The 13187-nt window shown below is 36.2% G+C and overlaps 5 protein-coding genes across 10 annotated transcripts in view; 2 read left to right on the top strand and 3 right to left on the bottom strand.

Annotated features, from left to right (window-relative positions):
* Positions 1-360: 360 nt before the first annotated feature.
* LOC143145509 (zinc finger protein-like 1 homolog) lies at positions 361-2471 on the bottom strand. The gene is made up of 3 exons (XM_076308967.1): positions 2085-2471; positions 1466-1771; positions 361-1391 (listed from the first exon to the last, which is right to left on the bottom strand). The coding sequence occupies exons 1-3, from the start codon at positions 2184-2186 to the stop codon at positions 828-830; spliced, it is 972 nt and encodes a 323-aa protein (XP_076165082.1). The 5' UTR covers positions 2187-2471; the 3' UTR covers positions 361-827.
* A 451-nt stretch (positions 2472-2922) lies between these two features.
* Positions 2923-3996, top strand: Mrps18a (mitochondrial ribosomal protein S18A). The gene is made up of 4 exons (XM_076309984.1): positions 2923-3250; positions 3377-3510; positions 3597-3720; positions 3827-3996. Exons 1-4 carry the CDS (start codon positions 3148-3150, stop codon positions 3955-3957), a joined length of 492 nt encoding a protein of 163 aa, XP_076166099.1. The 5' UTR covers positions 2923-3147; the 3' UTR covers positions 3958-3996.
* Positions 3997-4319: 323 nt separating this feature from the next.
* Positions 4320-9411, top strand: Mrrf2 (mitochondrial ribosome recycling factor 2). 2 transcript variants are annotated; one of them, XM_076309975.1, is made up of 5 exons: positions 4321-4538; positions 4612-4769; positions 4861-6632; positions 8944-9090; positions 9158-9411. In XM_076309975.1, exons 2-5 carry the CDS (start codon positions 4622-4624, stop codon positions 9320-9322), a joined length of 2232 nt encoding a protein of 743 aa, XP_076166090.1. In that variant the 5' UTR covers positions 4321-4538; positions 4612-4621; the 3' UTR covers positions 9323-9411. The 2 variants fall into 2 exon arrangements, with proteins under 2 accessions (XP_076166091.1, XP_076166090.1); XM_076309976.1 differs by having other exon boundaries at positions 4320-4769.
* LOC143146027 (uncharacterized) lies at positions 6658-10119 on the bottom strand. Its single transcript, XM_076309977.1, has 4 exons — positions 9144-10119; positions 8217-8571; positions 7996-8145; positions 6658-7736 (listed from the first exon to the last, which is right to left on the bottom strand). Exons 2-4 carry the CDS (start codon positions 8337-8339, stop codon positions 6747-6749), a joined length of 1263 nt encoding a protein of 420 aa, XP_076166092.1. The 5' UTR covers positions 8340-8571; positions 9144-10119; the 3' UTR covers positions 6658-6746.
* Positions 10120-10877: 758 nt separating this feature from the next.
* The window catches only part of Kay (transcription factor kayak), a 34970-nt gene continuing 32660 nt past the window's right edge, over positions 10878-13187 (bottom strand). For 3 of the 5 annotated variants that reach the window (XM_076309979.1, XM_076309978.1, XM_076309981.1), the window contains exons 2-4: positions 12604-13041; positions 11348-11899; positions 10878-11226 (exon numbers count right to left, since the gene is read on the bottom strand). In XM_076309979.1, coding sequence (XP_076166094.1) covers positions 11146-11226; positions 11348-11899; positions 12604-13041 — 1071 coding nt within the window. In that variant the 3' untranslated portion in view covers positions 10878-11145. Of the gene's footprint in view, positions 11900-12603; positions 13042-13187 lie in introns of all 5 variants that reach the window. The other 2 variants (XM_076309982.1, XM_076309983.1) reach the window with 1 other exon arrangement.

Raw genomic sequence — 13187 nt, 5'->3', positions numbered from 1 at the left:
ATTTATTACAAAACTAAAACTTTTTTTTTTTACACATTTTCGAATGTAAAGCTGCTTGTGAACATCAATTTGATCGGCGCAAAGATTTTATTTCACGGACAAATCTTCCACTGGATCAAATGCTAGCGTCTCATTTGAATTACAAGCATGACCATGTTTTGTGTGAATAAATCGAACACGGTGAATTTTTTTAATCGTTTCCGTTACCGTTACTACGTCCTTCCCTCCGTAAGAATACTGATATCGTCGGAACACTTTGGGAAATGTATATTTTTTCTTTTACAAATAAATAGGACTTCCCATTCGATCAGTAGGAATTGGAAACATTAAAATTGACAGGAAAAGAACGGTAACTAAATATAGATCGCAACATCAGAGTATCATTATGAAAATTAATTACAGAGTGACACTATCAGTCTTCTAATTTAAATATCATGAAATCCCTTTCTCTTACAGTAGATGCCAATTGATTGTATTGGGATTAACAGCATATTTTTTTGTTTACTTTTCATACATGAATGTTTAAGAAAAATAATGGTTTATATAATTACGCAGTTTTTGAAAAATTTGTAAATCTTTACAGAACAAAATATACAACACAATTATAAAGCATAGTTTACATAAAAATAAACGAATATTACGGTTAACAATACACTGTATCTTAAGCTAATATGCGCTCGATGTGAAATCATACTTCGGACGATACATATTTTTTTTTTTACTTCAATCGATAACTGAATTTGACGTTATACAAGCATCTTACACGTTTTATTCGTGATGTGCTTTCATCTGTTTCTTTCGAATCTTTCTCTGAAAGTTACAGTATACTAAATGCCAGCCGGTTTATCATCGACTATGATATGAGGATTTGCAAGTAGGTCGTAACTTGGATCACCGTCTGTAGTCATTCTTCCAAGCCAAGAAAACAAAATTAACATTCCAATAAAAGATAGTATACCAATGATTCCTATTACTGCATATCTTTTGTACATCGGTCCCGGTGTATTTTTACGTCGTGTTGGTGGACTTGTTATCAGCTTCCACCACCTTAAGAGCCATTCAATGGCAGACTTTCTTTTATATTTATTTTCATCATGATCAAATGATATTTCTTTGGGATCGTCATAAGCTTCACAAACTTTCCTCGACATTGGAGAAGACAGTCCCAAAGATAAATCGATATTTACAATAGAATAAGGAGGACCACCCTTCTGATTATTTAAATGCATATTGTTTATATTAGAATGCACTGAATTGACAGTGCTAGCAGAACGTGATGTGGCTACCGTAGGAGATGACAAAGTTGTTAATGTGTGATTTTGGTACGATGTGGATTCAGCTCTTAATGATGAGCGTTCTTGTTCTGGTTTTTGTTCCCTATCCTCATTCAGCTATAACATAAAAGGTTCAAAATGTATATATACATCTATATAAATTATTATGTACAATCATTTAAAGTACATACCAAGGGCAAACCAAGTCCAGCACGTGCCCAGTTGACTCCTGCCAACTTTTCTCTTAATACATCTGCCACAGGAGACACCAATTTTCCATCCGGGAAAATACGTTCATTACAAACTGGGCATGTATATCCTGCTGGTGCTGTTGTTGCTGGTAATTCTCTGGCATATTTATCCAAACATGCCCAGTGAAACATATGATAACAAGTTAACCGCACGCAATCACCTTCGCTTAGGTTTGATGAACACAATGTGCAAACTGGATTATAATCATGATCATGGAGCCATAAAATATATGACTGCACAATACACTGAAAAAATATAAAAACACTAACTAATAATTATATACCAGTCTAAGGTAAGTATGTATATCAATGTGTTATTAATTTAGCAATAACTAAAAAGTACCACAAATGGCATAAATGAACATTGTCTTATTTATATGGTAATAATTGTAGGTAAAATTTTATTTATTTTGAAAGACGCTTAACCAACTTCGTGTAGTAGATATAAACATTAAAACATTTCTAACGTCGGTTCAACATAGTTACATAGTCGAAACAAATTTCTTACACATTGATTTAAAACGTGCGTTGTTTTTCTATTAAAAATAAGATAAAATACCTTTGAATGGTTCGTAACCATACAATGTTCGCAAACATTGACACGGTGTTCAAAACAAAATAGATTTGTAACTCTTCTTTTCGGACACTTGCACAGTCCCATGTTTCGCAGAAACGACACTTTCACAACATTAAATAATTTGAAATAACGAGGTAAAAGACTAGTCAAGAAAGAACTCTTCTACGATTGAATATTTTTATATGACATGTCGTAGTCTCATGATCATTCAAGCTGTATAGCATGACACGACCTCCATGTTTTATCGGCCACGTCGTCTGACATTTCGTACGGAAGATAGAGCAGAAAGAACCAATAACAATCTTCCTTTCACAGCTTTCAACAAATCAACAATTCACTTTAGATGTTTGAGAAGTCTAGTTGCACAGTACACTCTACACAACAGTGTTTCCAGATTTAAAAAACATCAATGCGAGATATAATCGGCATCGGTGAAGTAGCAGCCATTGAATGTATGCTGCTATGTATATAAAAGGAAATGAAAAAAAATTAACAAATTTGATATTTTGTTGTGAAATTTGTATATTTAAACTTATAAATTGTACTTTGGCATAAATATTATACCACAGAAATTTTTAATATAATTAAATTACTTCAGAATAATGTAAATATCATAGTTTCGATCTTAGAAGCTATTAAATATATAAAATAATTAAACATATTTTTCGATCTTTACTTTCCGGCAGAAATAAAAATTCGCCTCTTTTCGGAGCCCGGTTTCATACAGACTAGGTGGTGCCATCTAACGACGAAGAGAATAACTCATTTTTTTACAAACTTGGACATTTTGCTGATGATGGCGCTGTCAGAAGGTTTAAGATTAATTCAATCCGTTTACAGCTAGATAGCTATACCATTTTTTCGCTAATTTTCTTTGAAATTAAAATATCAATTCAAGTATTATCATAAATAAACATTAACAAATTTATGAAACAAAATGTTTAAAATTTAAGATTCTTAACTATTTATCATAAATTTAATATAGCAATAATTTGCAAACATAAGATAGTGTAATGTACGTTCGACCTACATAAAAGGATAGGAAATGGCTACGTTATTGCATTTCGTAAAATGTTTAGGAAAAAATATACAACTACCAAATCAAAATAGAAATATATCACTATCTGCAACAACCCATCTTAAAGAAAGTAAGTGAGAAACATTAAATTTAAATTCATATTCTAAAATTATTTTCTTTTATTTTCCATTACATGCTTAGTATACATAACCTACATTTTCACATTTGTATGAATAAAATTTATTTTAATTCGTAGTTATTGAGAAAAAGGAAGGGAATACTTTAATCGTTGAAGCAGTGATAAAACCAGACAAAAATAATGAACGATTATTGAAGTCTAAAAATGGAGCATGTCTAATATGTTCAAGTGGTCTTGATATCAAGCATACAGTAAGAATTTATTGATTTTTTGCATGGGATATATTTTTATATTTCTATGACTTATTATATTTCTCATTAATTAAACATTTTCATAGGATGTTCTTATTTTGAGTCAGTTTCTTAGAAAAGATGGTTGTATATTACCACGTAGAATTACAGGTCTATGTAAAATGCAACAAAAAAGAATTAGTACACTGATCTTAATGTCACAAAGAGCAGGTCAGTAAAATATAAATTACTAAATCTGATGAATATTAATTTCATTTAATGTAATAATAGCTAAGTAATCTACAAAATATTTGAGTAATAATACATTATGTTTTAGGATTAATGCCAAATACAAGTTCTCCAAATATTTATGCCAATCCTTCAAAAAGGACGAAATGGTTGAAATTCAATACATATTTTGATGAAAGCACCATTAAAAGTAGAATTTATGTACCAAAAACTTATTAATAAATGTTTTATTGTATTTTAAAGTTGAATAACACTCTATTCAATGAAGTTTTCAATTACTTAGTCCTTCCCTGATTTTGATGATTTCCAGATATATTATAAAGGATGAAATTTTGAACAATTTTTATCTCTAGCAAAATTTCCGGTTAGCACTAATTTTTGAGATATTAACATTTTTTTTGCATTATACATTGAATCAAGCCTATACATGCATGTCCATAACATCATATATGCATGTAACAGGACACTACTGCTTGTTGCTGTTTCAAATACAAATTATTACTACGTTGCAACTATTGGCATTTTTTATATTTGTATAAAAAACCTAATGATCAAATTTTATTTTTTTTTTTTTACGCATTATCCAACTGACATAGTATCACACACACACAGTACTGTCAACTTTCTGCTATTTTATATCTAGCTGCATTAATTTTATCTTTACGAAATTTTTAACGTGGTCACACGTTAAATATCAACAAGAAAAGTATGAATTCTTTTGCAGGGTATTTACAAGAAATAAATATCGAAGAGAAGTGCAGAAGATGATTTAAGAATCATCAAAATTTGGAAAGGGACAGGTAATTGAGAACTTCACTCCTTATTCTCTTGTCCGTTTTTCTCGCTAAACTATCAATTGACATAACTAAATAGGTTAGAAGTCATGTTAAGACGTAGGTTACTAACTTCGTGGAGTAAGTTTCAAAAACGAAATGCACACCAAGTTTCCAAAATTGTTAAAGGAAAACATAAAGAAGAGTATGAAAGTGCAAAAATTCGCAATATCGGAATTTTGGCACACATCGATGCCGGTTTGTCTAATTTTAATATACTCTTAAGATAAACTAATAATGCCAAATTCTGTTCTTATCATCAATTATGATTTTAACAATAATTCTTCAGGTAAAACTACTACTACAGAAAGAATGTTATATTATTCTGGTCTGATTAAACATATGGGAGAAGTTCACCATGGAAATACAACAACGGATTACATGGAACAAGAACGTCAACGTGGTATAACAATTACCTCTGCAGCAGTAACATTTGAGTGGAAGAATCATCGTATTAATTTAATAGACACTCCAGGACATATTGATTTTACTATGGAAGTAGAGCAAACGTTAAGAGTATTAGATGGTGCAGTTATTATAATTGATGGTTCTGCAGGTGTTGAAGCTCAAACATTAACAGTTTGTAGACAAGCTGATAAATATAGTATACCTAGAATTATCTATGTGAATAAAATGGACAGACCAGATGCCAACTTTGATGCAAGTTTAAAATCTATTGAGTCAAAGTTGGATGTGGAAACGTTACCTACACAATTTCCAATAAAAGAAAAAGGGATTTTAAATGCTATTGTGGATGTGGTTACTTTGGAAAAATTAATTTTTGATAAAAAATATACAGGTGCAAAGGTTACAAGAATAAAATTATCTGAAAGTGAGGATAAAAGTTTATGGGAACTAGCATTTCAAAAGCGAAGAGATTTGGCTGATAAATTGTCTAATATAGATGACAAACTAGCCGACATAATTATTGAACAAGAATCTTTAGATTCAATTTCTCCACAACTGTTATTTGACTCTATATATAGAACTACCATAAGTAGAAAGGGTGTTCCTGTTCTCTTAGGTAGTTCTTATAAAAATATGGGAATACAACCTTTAATGGATAGCATTCTCCTATATCTACCATCACCTGATCAAAATATGTATTTAAAGTACTATAAATCATTTAATGAACACTTATCTGCCAAAGCATTCAAAGTTGTTCATGACAAGCAAAAAGGACCAATAACCTTTTTTAGAATTTACACTGGTAGCTTGAATAAAGGTGATACAGTGTATAATATTCACAAAAACATATCAGAGCAGATTGGCAAATTGTATATTGCTTGTGCAGACGACTATGAAATTGTATCCCATATTAGTCATGGTAATATTGCTGCAGTTACAGGTTTGAAACATAGTACAACTGGTGATTTATTCACTTCCAATTCTAAAATAGCCAGTCATGCAAAAATGATTCTACAAACACAAAAAAACATTAATTCTGATGATGTGGAAAATTTTTTTACTTCAACCTCAAAGATATTGGAACCTGTTTTTTTTTGTTCAATAGAAGCACCATCTTTTGCTTTTCAAACAGCTTTAGAGACTGCTCTTAAAAAACTTGAAAGAGAAGACTCAAGCTTGAGAGTGACATATGATAATGACAATGGCCAAATAATACTTGCAGGCATGGGCGAATTGCACATAGAAATTATTAAAGAAAGAATTAAATCAGAATACAATATTGATGCTGATTTAGGCCCCTTACAAATTTCCTACAGAGAAAGTATAATAAATTCTGTCAAAGATACTTTCAACTTTGAGCATAAAGTAAGTAACAGTAATCAAACAGTCATGACAACTGTATCATTGATACCAAACTACCATGCAAGTCAGACTTTACTATTAGATAGAACACCAGATTGTATCAAAAATATTGATGCTATACATCCAAAAATGATGAAGGCAATTAAAGATGGTGTCAGATGTGTGCTTCAGCATGGGCCAAAACTAGGTTTTCCAGTTATAAACATGGGGATAAAATTGCATTGGCTGGAATATGGCTTTGGTACATTGCCAATGAGTGTTGCTGCTGCTATTTCGTCAAGTATTCAGAAGGTAAAAACACATTTCACAGTTTAGATTTACATTTGATTTGCTTCATGTATTCATTTAATTAAAATATGAAACGGTATATTAAAACGTGATATTTTGATGAACTAATTTTTGGAATCAACTATTTAACAATCTATTGTCGGTTGTGTCGTTTTCATGTTGCTTGGCCATCTCAGCAGTCTTCATTGTAGTATCTAAAATTTTCCCTTTTCCAGTATCAGATTTCATCATAGATAACACCAATAAAGACTTGGGCTTGTACTCCAACATTGTCTTAGGTCTATTCTGCTTAGATGAATCACCTCTGTTAGACTCATTTTTACCAAGGAAGTACCTGTATTGCCAATTAGCCTGTATAGATTCCACAGCTTTTTCATCTTTACGCTTCTCCTCGCTGGATAAACACGTGTCAGTAAACGTTCTAAGGACATTGATCTTCTTAAGAGCATCTTGTGAAACTACACTCGAATGGAATGATTTAGGTTTTGTGTTCAATATTGGAAGCGCATAACGCTTCAATTTCGCTTGCTGTTTAAACTCCGAGGTATGAGATAATTTCGAAGATTGTCTGTCGAAGAAGTCGTTGATCAGTATGTCGTTCTTCATCTGCAAGTTTCTTAAGAAATTCTCGTCAACTGTCTTGCGAACAGATTCATTTGCGGTGTTGTCAGCAATTTCTGTTTCTTTAATATCTTCATTGTTATAGTGCTTTGCAAGACTCCTTGAATTGCTGCTCTCCCTAATCTTGTTTTTGTTTCTTTTGATGGTAGTTTGCGTCATCTTATCGACCATGTAAATACCCCACTTTAGCATGTAAGCGTCAAGAAACGCATGATACAGTTTGGGACAAATATCCTGGTTATTGTAGTGCTTATCTATGAAATAGATTCTACGCAGACGACAGTTCCCGTATATCTGCAACCTCTGTGTAGCTGCATATGTGCTCTGGAAGGCGGTCTGTGTCAATTGCGATAGGTTCAGTTCCAGCTTGTTCCAGCCGATTTCCAGTTTTACTTTCACACGACATATCACGCCTTTGGAGTTGTGCTTCTCGGTGTCCGCGTTGGTGAATTGAAAATGATGCAGGCAATTTTGAGTGTCTATCACCTAGTTTGATTCAAGTTGTACTTTAGCACAAGACGATCTGGCTTAGTTAGTATCTACAGTCCTCTGACATTTTAATATGCTCAATTTCAAATAAGTGAATAATTTCTTGGTAATAATATCGGTTAGATTTTAGAAGAATATTGTAGTTTAAAATTGCAGAAAAATTTGTAAGATCAACACGACCAAAGATTAGACCATAATGTAGTGTCAGACAACTGTACCGACCATTTCTGACGCAAGTTAAAATTGAAGCAATTACCTGCACTTGCAAACGGCATTTTAGGTTTAGGTTCTTTATAACCACTACTAGGATCGGTAGATCGATATTAAGAAACTGTGACGTATCGAATGGACAAAGGATAGAGGTGCCGTAGCCATTAGATTGCTCGAAGTCCTGTATTTCAATCACCTGCAATAGAACCGATTAGAACAATTTCAAATAAGTTGAATATAACACTGAGTTCACCTCTATGGACATACATTTTCCAGTAAATCTGAATCTAGAATCTTGCGGATACGTCCGGATTGCGAATGCTGTTTACTCCAATATTCTAACGGTTTCTTGCCGATAGTGCACAAAAGCGACACATATCCGGCGAACATTAAATTACGAATTTATTTGACGCAAATAAAAAATATTTGTGCCGATCTTGGTACTTTAGAATTTACATCGTTCTGTTCGCTTGTTTCCTGACTTCAGATATCGTTGCTTGAAAACGGAGCAAGCTTCAATACGAGACATGTTGTTTCTCCACTTGTTCGAGGGTAGTTACGGTGTGGCAAATTGTTACGGTTGCGAATAGCAAACTTAATCTGGAGACTGAGTAGTGACAGGCTGAAAAATGAGTTAGGTAATTAATACCTATAACGAATTACTCACACGTTTTACTTTTACGTTATTTTGAATCGTAATTGAGGTTCAAGGTGTTGGTTAATCTGTATATTTATGTCAGAAGGTATAGTGGTGGGGGTAACCCCTCGATAACCTTGAGGGTCCAGCTGATTTTAATCACATTATAGTGTTGTTACCACGTAGTTCTTCAAACATTGATGCTATCACTATCGCCTCGCTTCTATCTTTTTTAGCTATTTGATTATATATATATATATTTTTTAATTTTAGCTCTCGAAGAAAACAAGTTTTTGAGATCAATTATTTTTCTTTCAAGACTGAAATTTTAACGGGTATATCTATTCATATTTTTAGCTGATGAAGAAAAGTGTAGTGGTACTACTGGAACCAATAATGTTCTTGGAGGTCGTGGTGGCGGATGAATATTCAACCGTTATCATGGCGGATCTTTCAAAAAGGCGGGCAGAAATACTAAGTATTGATATGCGCGGACAGAATAAGGTAACTAATATTTTTTTTAAACTGAACTGTCAGGTTTGCAAATTTTAACTTACTAAATTGTGAATAGGTGATCAAGTGCTTCGTTCCACTAGCTGAATTGTTGCAATACTCAACAACGCTGAGGATAATTTCATCGGGTCATGCAACGTTTTCATTAGAATTTAACCGCTACGAAATAATGGATTCCATTTCCGAAGCAGACGCAATTAAGAAGATTACAGGATTCTGCTAGAACATCGTCAAAGCTAGCGCACGACGATAATAATTTGTACAAATGATGAACTGTAAGGAATAAAGTAATAATGTTTACTTTAAAACCGATATATATATATACCGTTGATTGTTATTTTTATGAAATTGTTTGTATTAAGAAATCGGCAGTTCAACTTTACAAAGATGAAAATTCGATCACTCTAATGTAACAGTTATTTGCACAATTTAATTTACTTCCGAAGAACGCCGCATTTATCAGCCACCACATAGTTGGCGGCTATGCTTACAGCTAAGACAAGTAACAATTTATTCGATCGAAACATCGTTATTGTTCTCGACAAATTACACATGTTCAGTTTCTCGAATTCGTTCAAATCTAATCAAAATATATTGCAGCATTATCAATGGTGCGTTACAATCTTTTTTATACGATCATTGATCGCGGTCGCCAATTGCGTGGCTGGCCCGACATCGAGCAGCTTGTGAAACATCATTGACGAGCCATCGAGAAAGAAAAAAAAAATAATAATGAAAGTCTTGTATCAAAACACCAACCAGCCTCGCAACCGGCAACCACGTATAAATATATTAATATTGCTTAAGATCATGCAAAAATGTCATACATAGTAAAATATATGTATGTGTATATATTATATGTATGGAGGGATTAAATGTTATGGGGTGAGACTTGCAAACACGTCAGTTGCACATAAATCTTTTCGTATTGCATAAAAGCGGCTTGGACGAGTCGAAAGGCAAACGAATGCAGAAATGCATCCGCAGTCTCCAATATATATGTATATATATATATATATATATATATATATATATATATATATATATAATTTTTAAATGTCGTTAAGCCGCTTTACTGGTTACCTTTGAATTGTGCGACGCTACGATTGGATGATTAGGCGCAATTCAAAGACGACACGATGTTCTTAATCTACAAAAAGTTTTTGAGCGCTAAAAACGATTGCCATAAAAATGTCCCTACGCGGCTCATCACCGGCGTACAATTAATTAATCGTATAAAATTTTTCCTCTTAATTCGACTTCTTAAAAAGGAAACGTGACAATCTTATCGTATGCTCCGTTATTACATTCTAATTTGTTTGCGTAAAACGTTACGAGTTAAATACAATTACATATCACTTGCGCGCGCGCAGATACCGCTATCATCCGCGACTATATTCCCGGTTCATGATGCACAAAAAAATACTTCGTTCCTCGAATATGTCATTTCCGCTACTGATTCACGCCCCTTGAACGCGATAACAAGAACAAATTCTTTTTAGCCTCAAAGCGAATCGAAAAATTCACTCCTCGCGGAGATTGTAAGAATTATATTAACAGCTTGCTGAACGGGCGATAAATCCATGACAGACGTGAATACTGAATTATTCTCGATGCGATGAATCTCGTCAAGAAACACGATCGGGGTTGGGGGTTGGGGGTTGGGGGTTGGGAGTGGGGGGCGAAAGTTACCAAAATCTCATGACAACGGTAACCGTTCCGTGGGTTCGTGTGTATCCCCGCTGCGTGAAATGTTCGTTCGAATGTACAATCAATGATAACAGTGCAACGACATCCTTTTTTTTTTATTGCAACGTGTTCTTTTTTTTTTTTCTTCTTCTTTACAAACGTGTAATTCGTTTCCAATATCAGAAATGCATCGTACGCGCGTTTCCCATCGAGTCGATCGGTTCGACGGAAGAGGTACGATCTATCTCGCTCTCCAAATTGAAAGATAAAAAAGGAAAGGAGAAAGGGCAAATTCCGTTGCAGAGGGGGTTGTCCTCGTATCAATACTGCCCGACAAGATCGATGTGTTAATCGTAGTCAACGTATGGCAACTGGTGATGTAGAAAAGAATTCGTCAAGCTTCCCTCTCGCGTCATGGTATTCCTCCTCCTCCTCCTGCTGTACAATTTTTTTACGATTCATCCGCAAAACAAAGTGGTAGTGATAAAACAAAGACCCTTCATTCCGGATCGTCCTCGTTCGATCCGTACTCGAGGCCCTCTTGGCGTCACAAACTCACAAGCTTCGGTGGATTTGCATCCGGAGAGCTGAGGTCTACCGCGGCCAGATTGTTTCTCTGCTGTGTCGAGCAGGACGGTATCAGGGGCGTCGAGACTGGCGTGAGACCGGTGCCACCTTCCATCAGTGACTCGAAATTGAACGGTATGCCGCTAGTGGGCGTCGTGATCGGCATTCCCGCGATGTCCAGCGACGGTTTCATGAAGGATGGCGTCTCGACCGTCTTGAACGTCAACGAGTCCGGTCTCTCCTTCGGTTCGGTGAATATGGGCAAGGAATTCGGTCTGTTGTTGTTGTCGAAGCCAACTGGCAATGAATTCGGTCTGTTCGGTCTCGCGGCGTGCACCGGCTCGCGCTTCGGACTTGCGGCAAATTGCTCCTCGGCCGAGAGTTCCGGTTTTATCACGGGTTTCACATCCGGAGGTGACGCGGAACGTAGCCGACAGACCGCCCTGTGAGCCTCCAGGATGAACTCCAACTCGTCTTTGGCCTGCTGCAGCTGATGGATCTCCTCTTGCAAGCTCTGTTTCTTTTGTTCCAAGTCCTCAGTCTCCTGGCGAAACAATATCCGTGTTAGAAATGGAAAGAAATCCGTGTCTCTTTAACCACGCCCCGTTTATATGAAATTGAATCGGGTCTGAAAGATTTCACATAACCGGGGAAAGATTCTCTTACACCAATCGTCACTTCTTTTCCTTATTGGTACCAGACCGACGAAGTTCTCCCGATGGAAACGAGTCCAAACACAATTTTTAATTACAAGATACTTGTGTATCGCTTTTGAAAAAAAATTTTGTACAACAATGATGGTCTGATTAGGGTCGCGTCTGGACTCATTTTTATCGGGAGAATCTCACCAGTCGGTTTACGCAATTTTCGCTCGGATTTGATGACAAGTGTAATAAATCTTATTTTAAGTACTTAATTGGTAATCTCGATTTCTGTATCGAAGTGCTCGGTACACGACACACACGTGTCTCGCCAAGGAGGTGGTGTTCCTTAGACACGTGATGCGCGATGTATCTGCGCGGAGGGTACCGTGGCAACCGAGGCAGAGTGGGGGAAAGGCCCGTGAACTTTGGAGTTCGATTGGTCAGCACTGTCACCGAGATCGTGCACACTTTCTCTTCCCCCACTCCTTCTGAGCAACGTAGGAACGACATTTCGACTCGTCGAGCGATAGAATAAGTGGTGGGGTCCCTTCGATGACCTTGAGCGGTGGAAATCTTTCGCTCGGACTAGGTTTCGACGACTTACTTCTAACAAGGCATTGGTATGATCCATTCTTCGCTTGCGACATCTGGCTGCTGCCATCTTGTTCCTCTCGCGACGTATCTGTCGTCGCTCCTCCTCCTCGGGGCTCATCCCGATCGTTCTGGTGGGTCTCCTGCCACCCATGTTGCGCCTCGTTGGCTGCTGCGGCTGTGTCTGATGGCTCTCCACGAGGGTAGTGTTGGCGGCCACAGGGCCGGCGGTGGTGATAATGGTGTGATGCGCCGTCGTGTTTTGCGTCTGTGCTGGCGTTGGCTGTGAGGGTTCGACCAACGGTGGCACGAACCCGGCTTCGCGACTATGCGACGCTGACTCGCTGGTCAGCTCCAAGAATGTCTGCTCGATACTTCGGAGCGTCGTCGGCGTCAACGTCGGCGTCGTTCTGGTCGGCACTCCGCTGTGCAATCCGTCCAGAGATACCAACTGCAACATAAAATTTTGGTCATTCATTAATTCGATACCGCACCTCGTTTCCTGATCGTTAAAAGAAGAACAAGGCTCTTCACTTCGTAAATTAATATCGGGTTGTTCGGAAAGTGATTTCGTTTTCCAAAATGGAGAATATATAA

This window comes from Ptiloglossa arizonensis, chromosome 4 (genome assembly GCF_051014685.1).
Source record: "Ptiloglossa arizonensis isolate GNS036 chromosome 4, iyPtiAriz1_principal, whole genome shotgun sequence".
NCBI classification, from domain to species: domain Eukaryota; kingdom Metazoa; phylum Arthropoda; class Insecta; order Hymenoptera; family Colletidae; genus Ptiloglossa; species Ptiloglossa arizonensis.
Note: the sequence above shows the minus strand (reverse complement) of the source record. Positions and strands in the feature narration are given on the sequence as shown.

Coding starts and splice junctions, on each gene's coding strand:
- LOC143145509 (XM_076308967.1), bottom strand. CDS start 2,186: ATGGGACTGTGCAAGTGTCCGAAAAGAAGAGTTACAAATCTATTTTGT. Junction 1,772..2,084: donor TGGTTACGAACCATTCAAAG/GTATTTTATCTT, acceptor ATATTTTTTCAG/TGTATTGTGCAGTCATATAT. Junction 1,392..1,465: donor CTGGACTTGGTTTGCCCTTG/GTATGTACTTTA, acceptor TTTATGTTATAG/CTGAATGAGGATAGGGAACA.
- Mrps18a (XM_076309984.1), top strand. CDS start 3,148: ATGGCTACGTTATTGCATTTCGTAAAATGTTTAGGAAAAAATATACAA. Junction 3,251..3,376: donor AACAACCCATCTTAAAGAAA/GTAAGTGAGAAA, acceptor TTTAATTCGTAG/TTATTGAGAAAAAGGAAGGG. Junction 3,721..3,826: donor CTTAATGTCACAAAGAGCAG/GTCAGTAAAATA, acceptor ATTATGTTTTAG/GATTAATGCCAAATACAAGT.
- LOC143146027 (XM_076309977.1), bottom strand. CDS start 8,339: ATGTTCGCCGGATATGTGTCGCTTTTGTGCACTATCGGCAAGAAACCG. Junction 8,146..8,216: donor ATTCAGATTTACTGGAAAAT/GTATGTCCATAG, acceptor GTTCTATTGCAG/GTGATTGAAATACAGGACTT. Junction 7,737..7,995: donor AATGCCGTTTGCAAGTGCAG/GTAATTGCTTCA, acceptor GAATCAAACTAG/GTGATAGACACTCAAAATTG.
- Mrrf2 (XM_076309976.1), top strand. CDS start 4,622: ATGTTAAGACGTAGGTTACTAACTTCGTGGAGTAAGTTTCAAAAACGA. Junction 4,770..4,860: donor TTTGGCACACATCGATGCCG/GTTTGTCTAATT, acceptor ATAATTCTTCAG/GTAAAACTACTACTACAGAA. Junction 9,091..9,157: donor ATATGCGCGGACAGAATAAG/GTAACTAATATT, acceptor AATTGTGAATAG/GTGATCAAGTGCTTCGTTCC.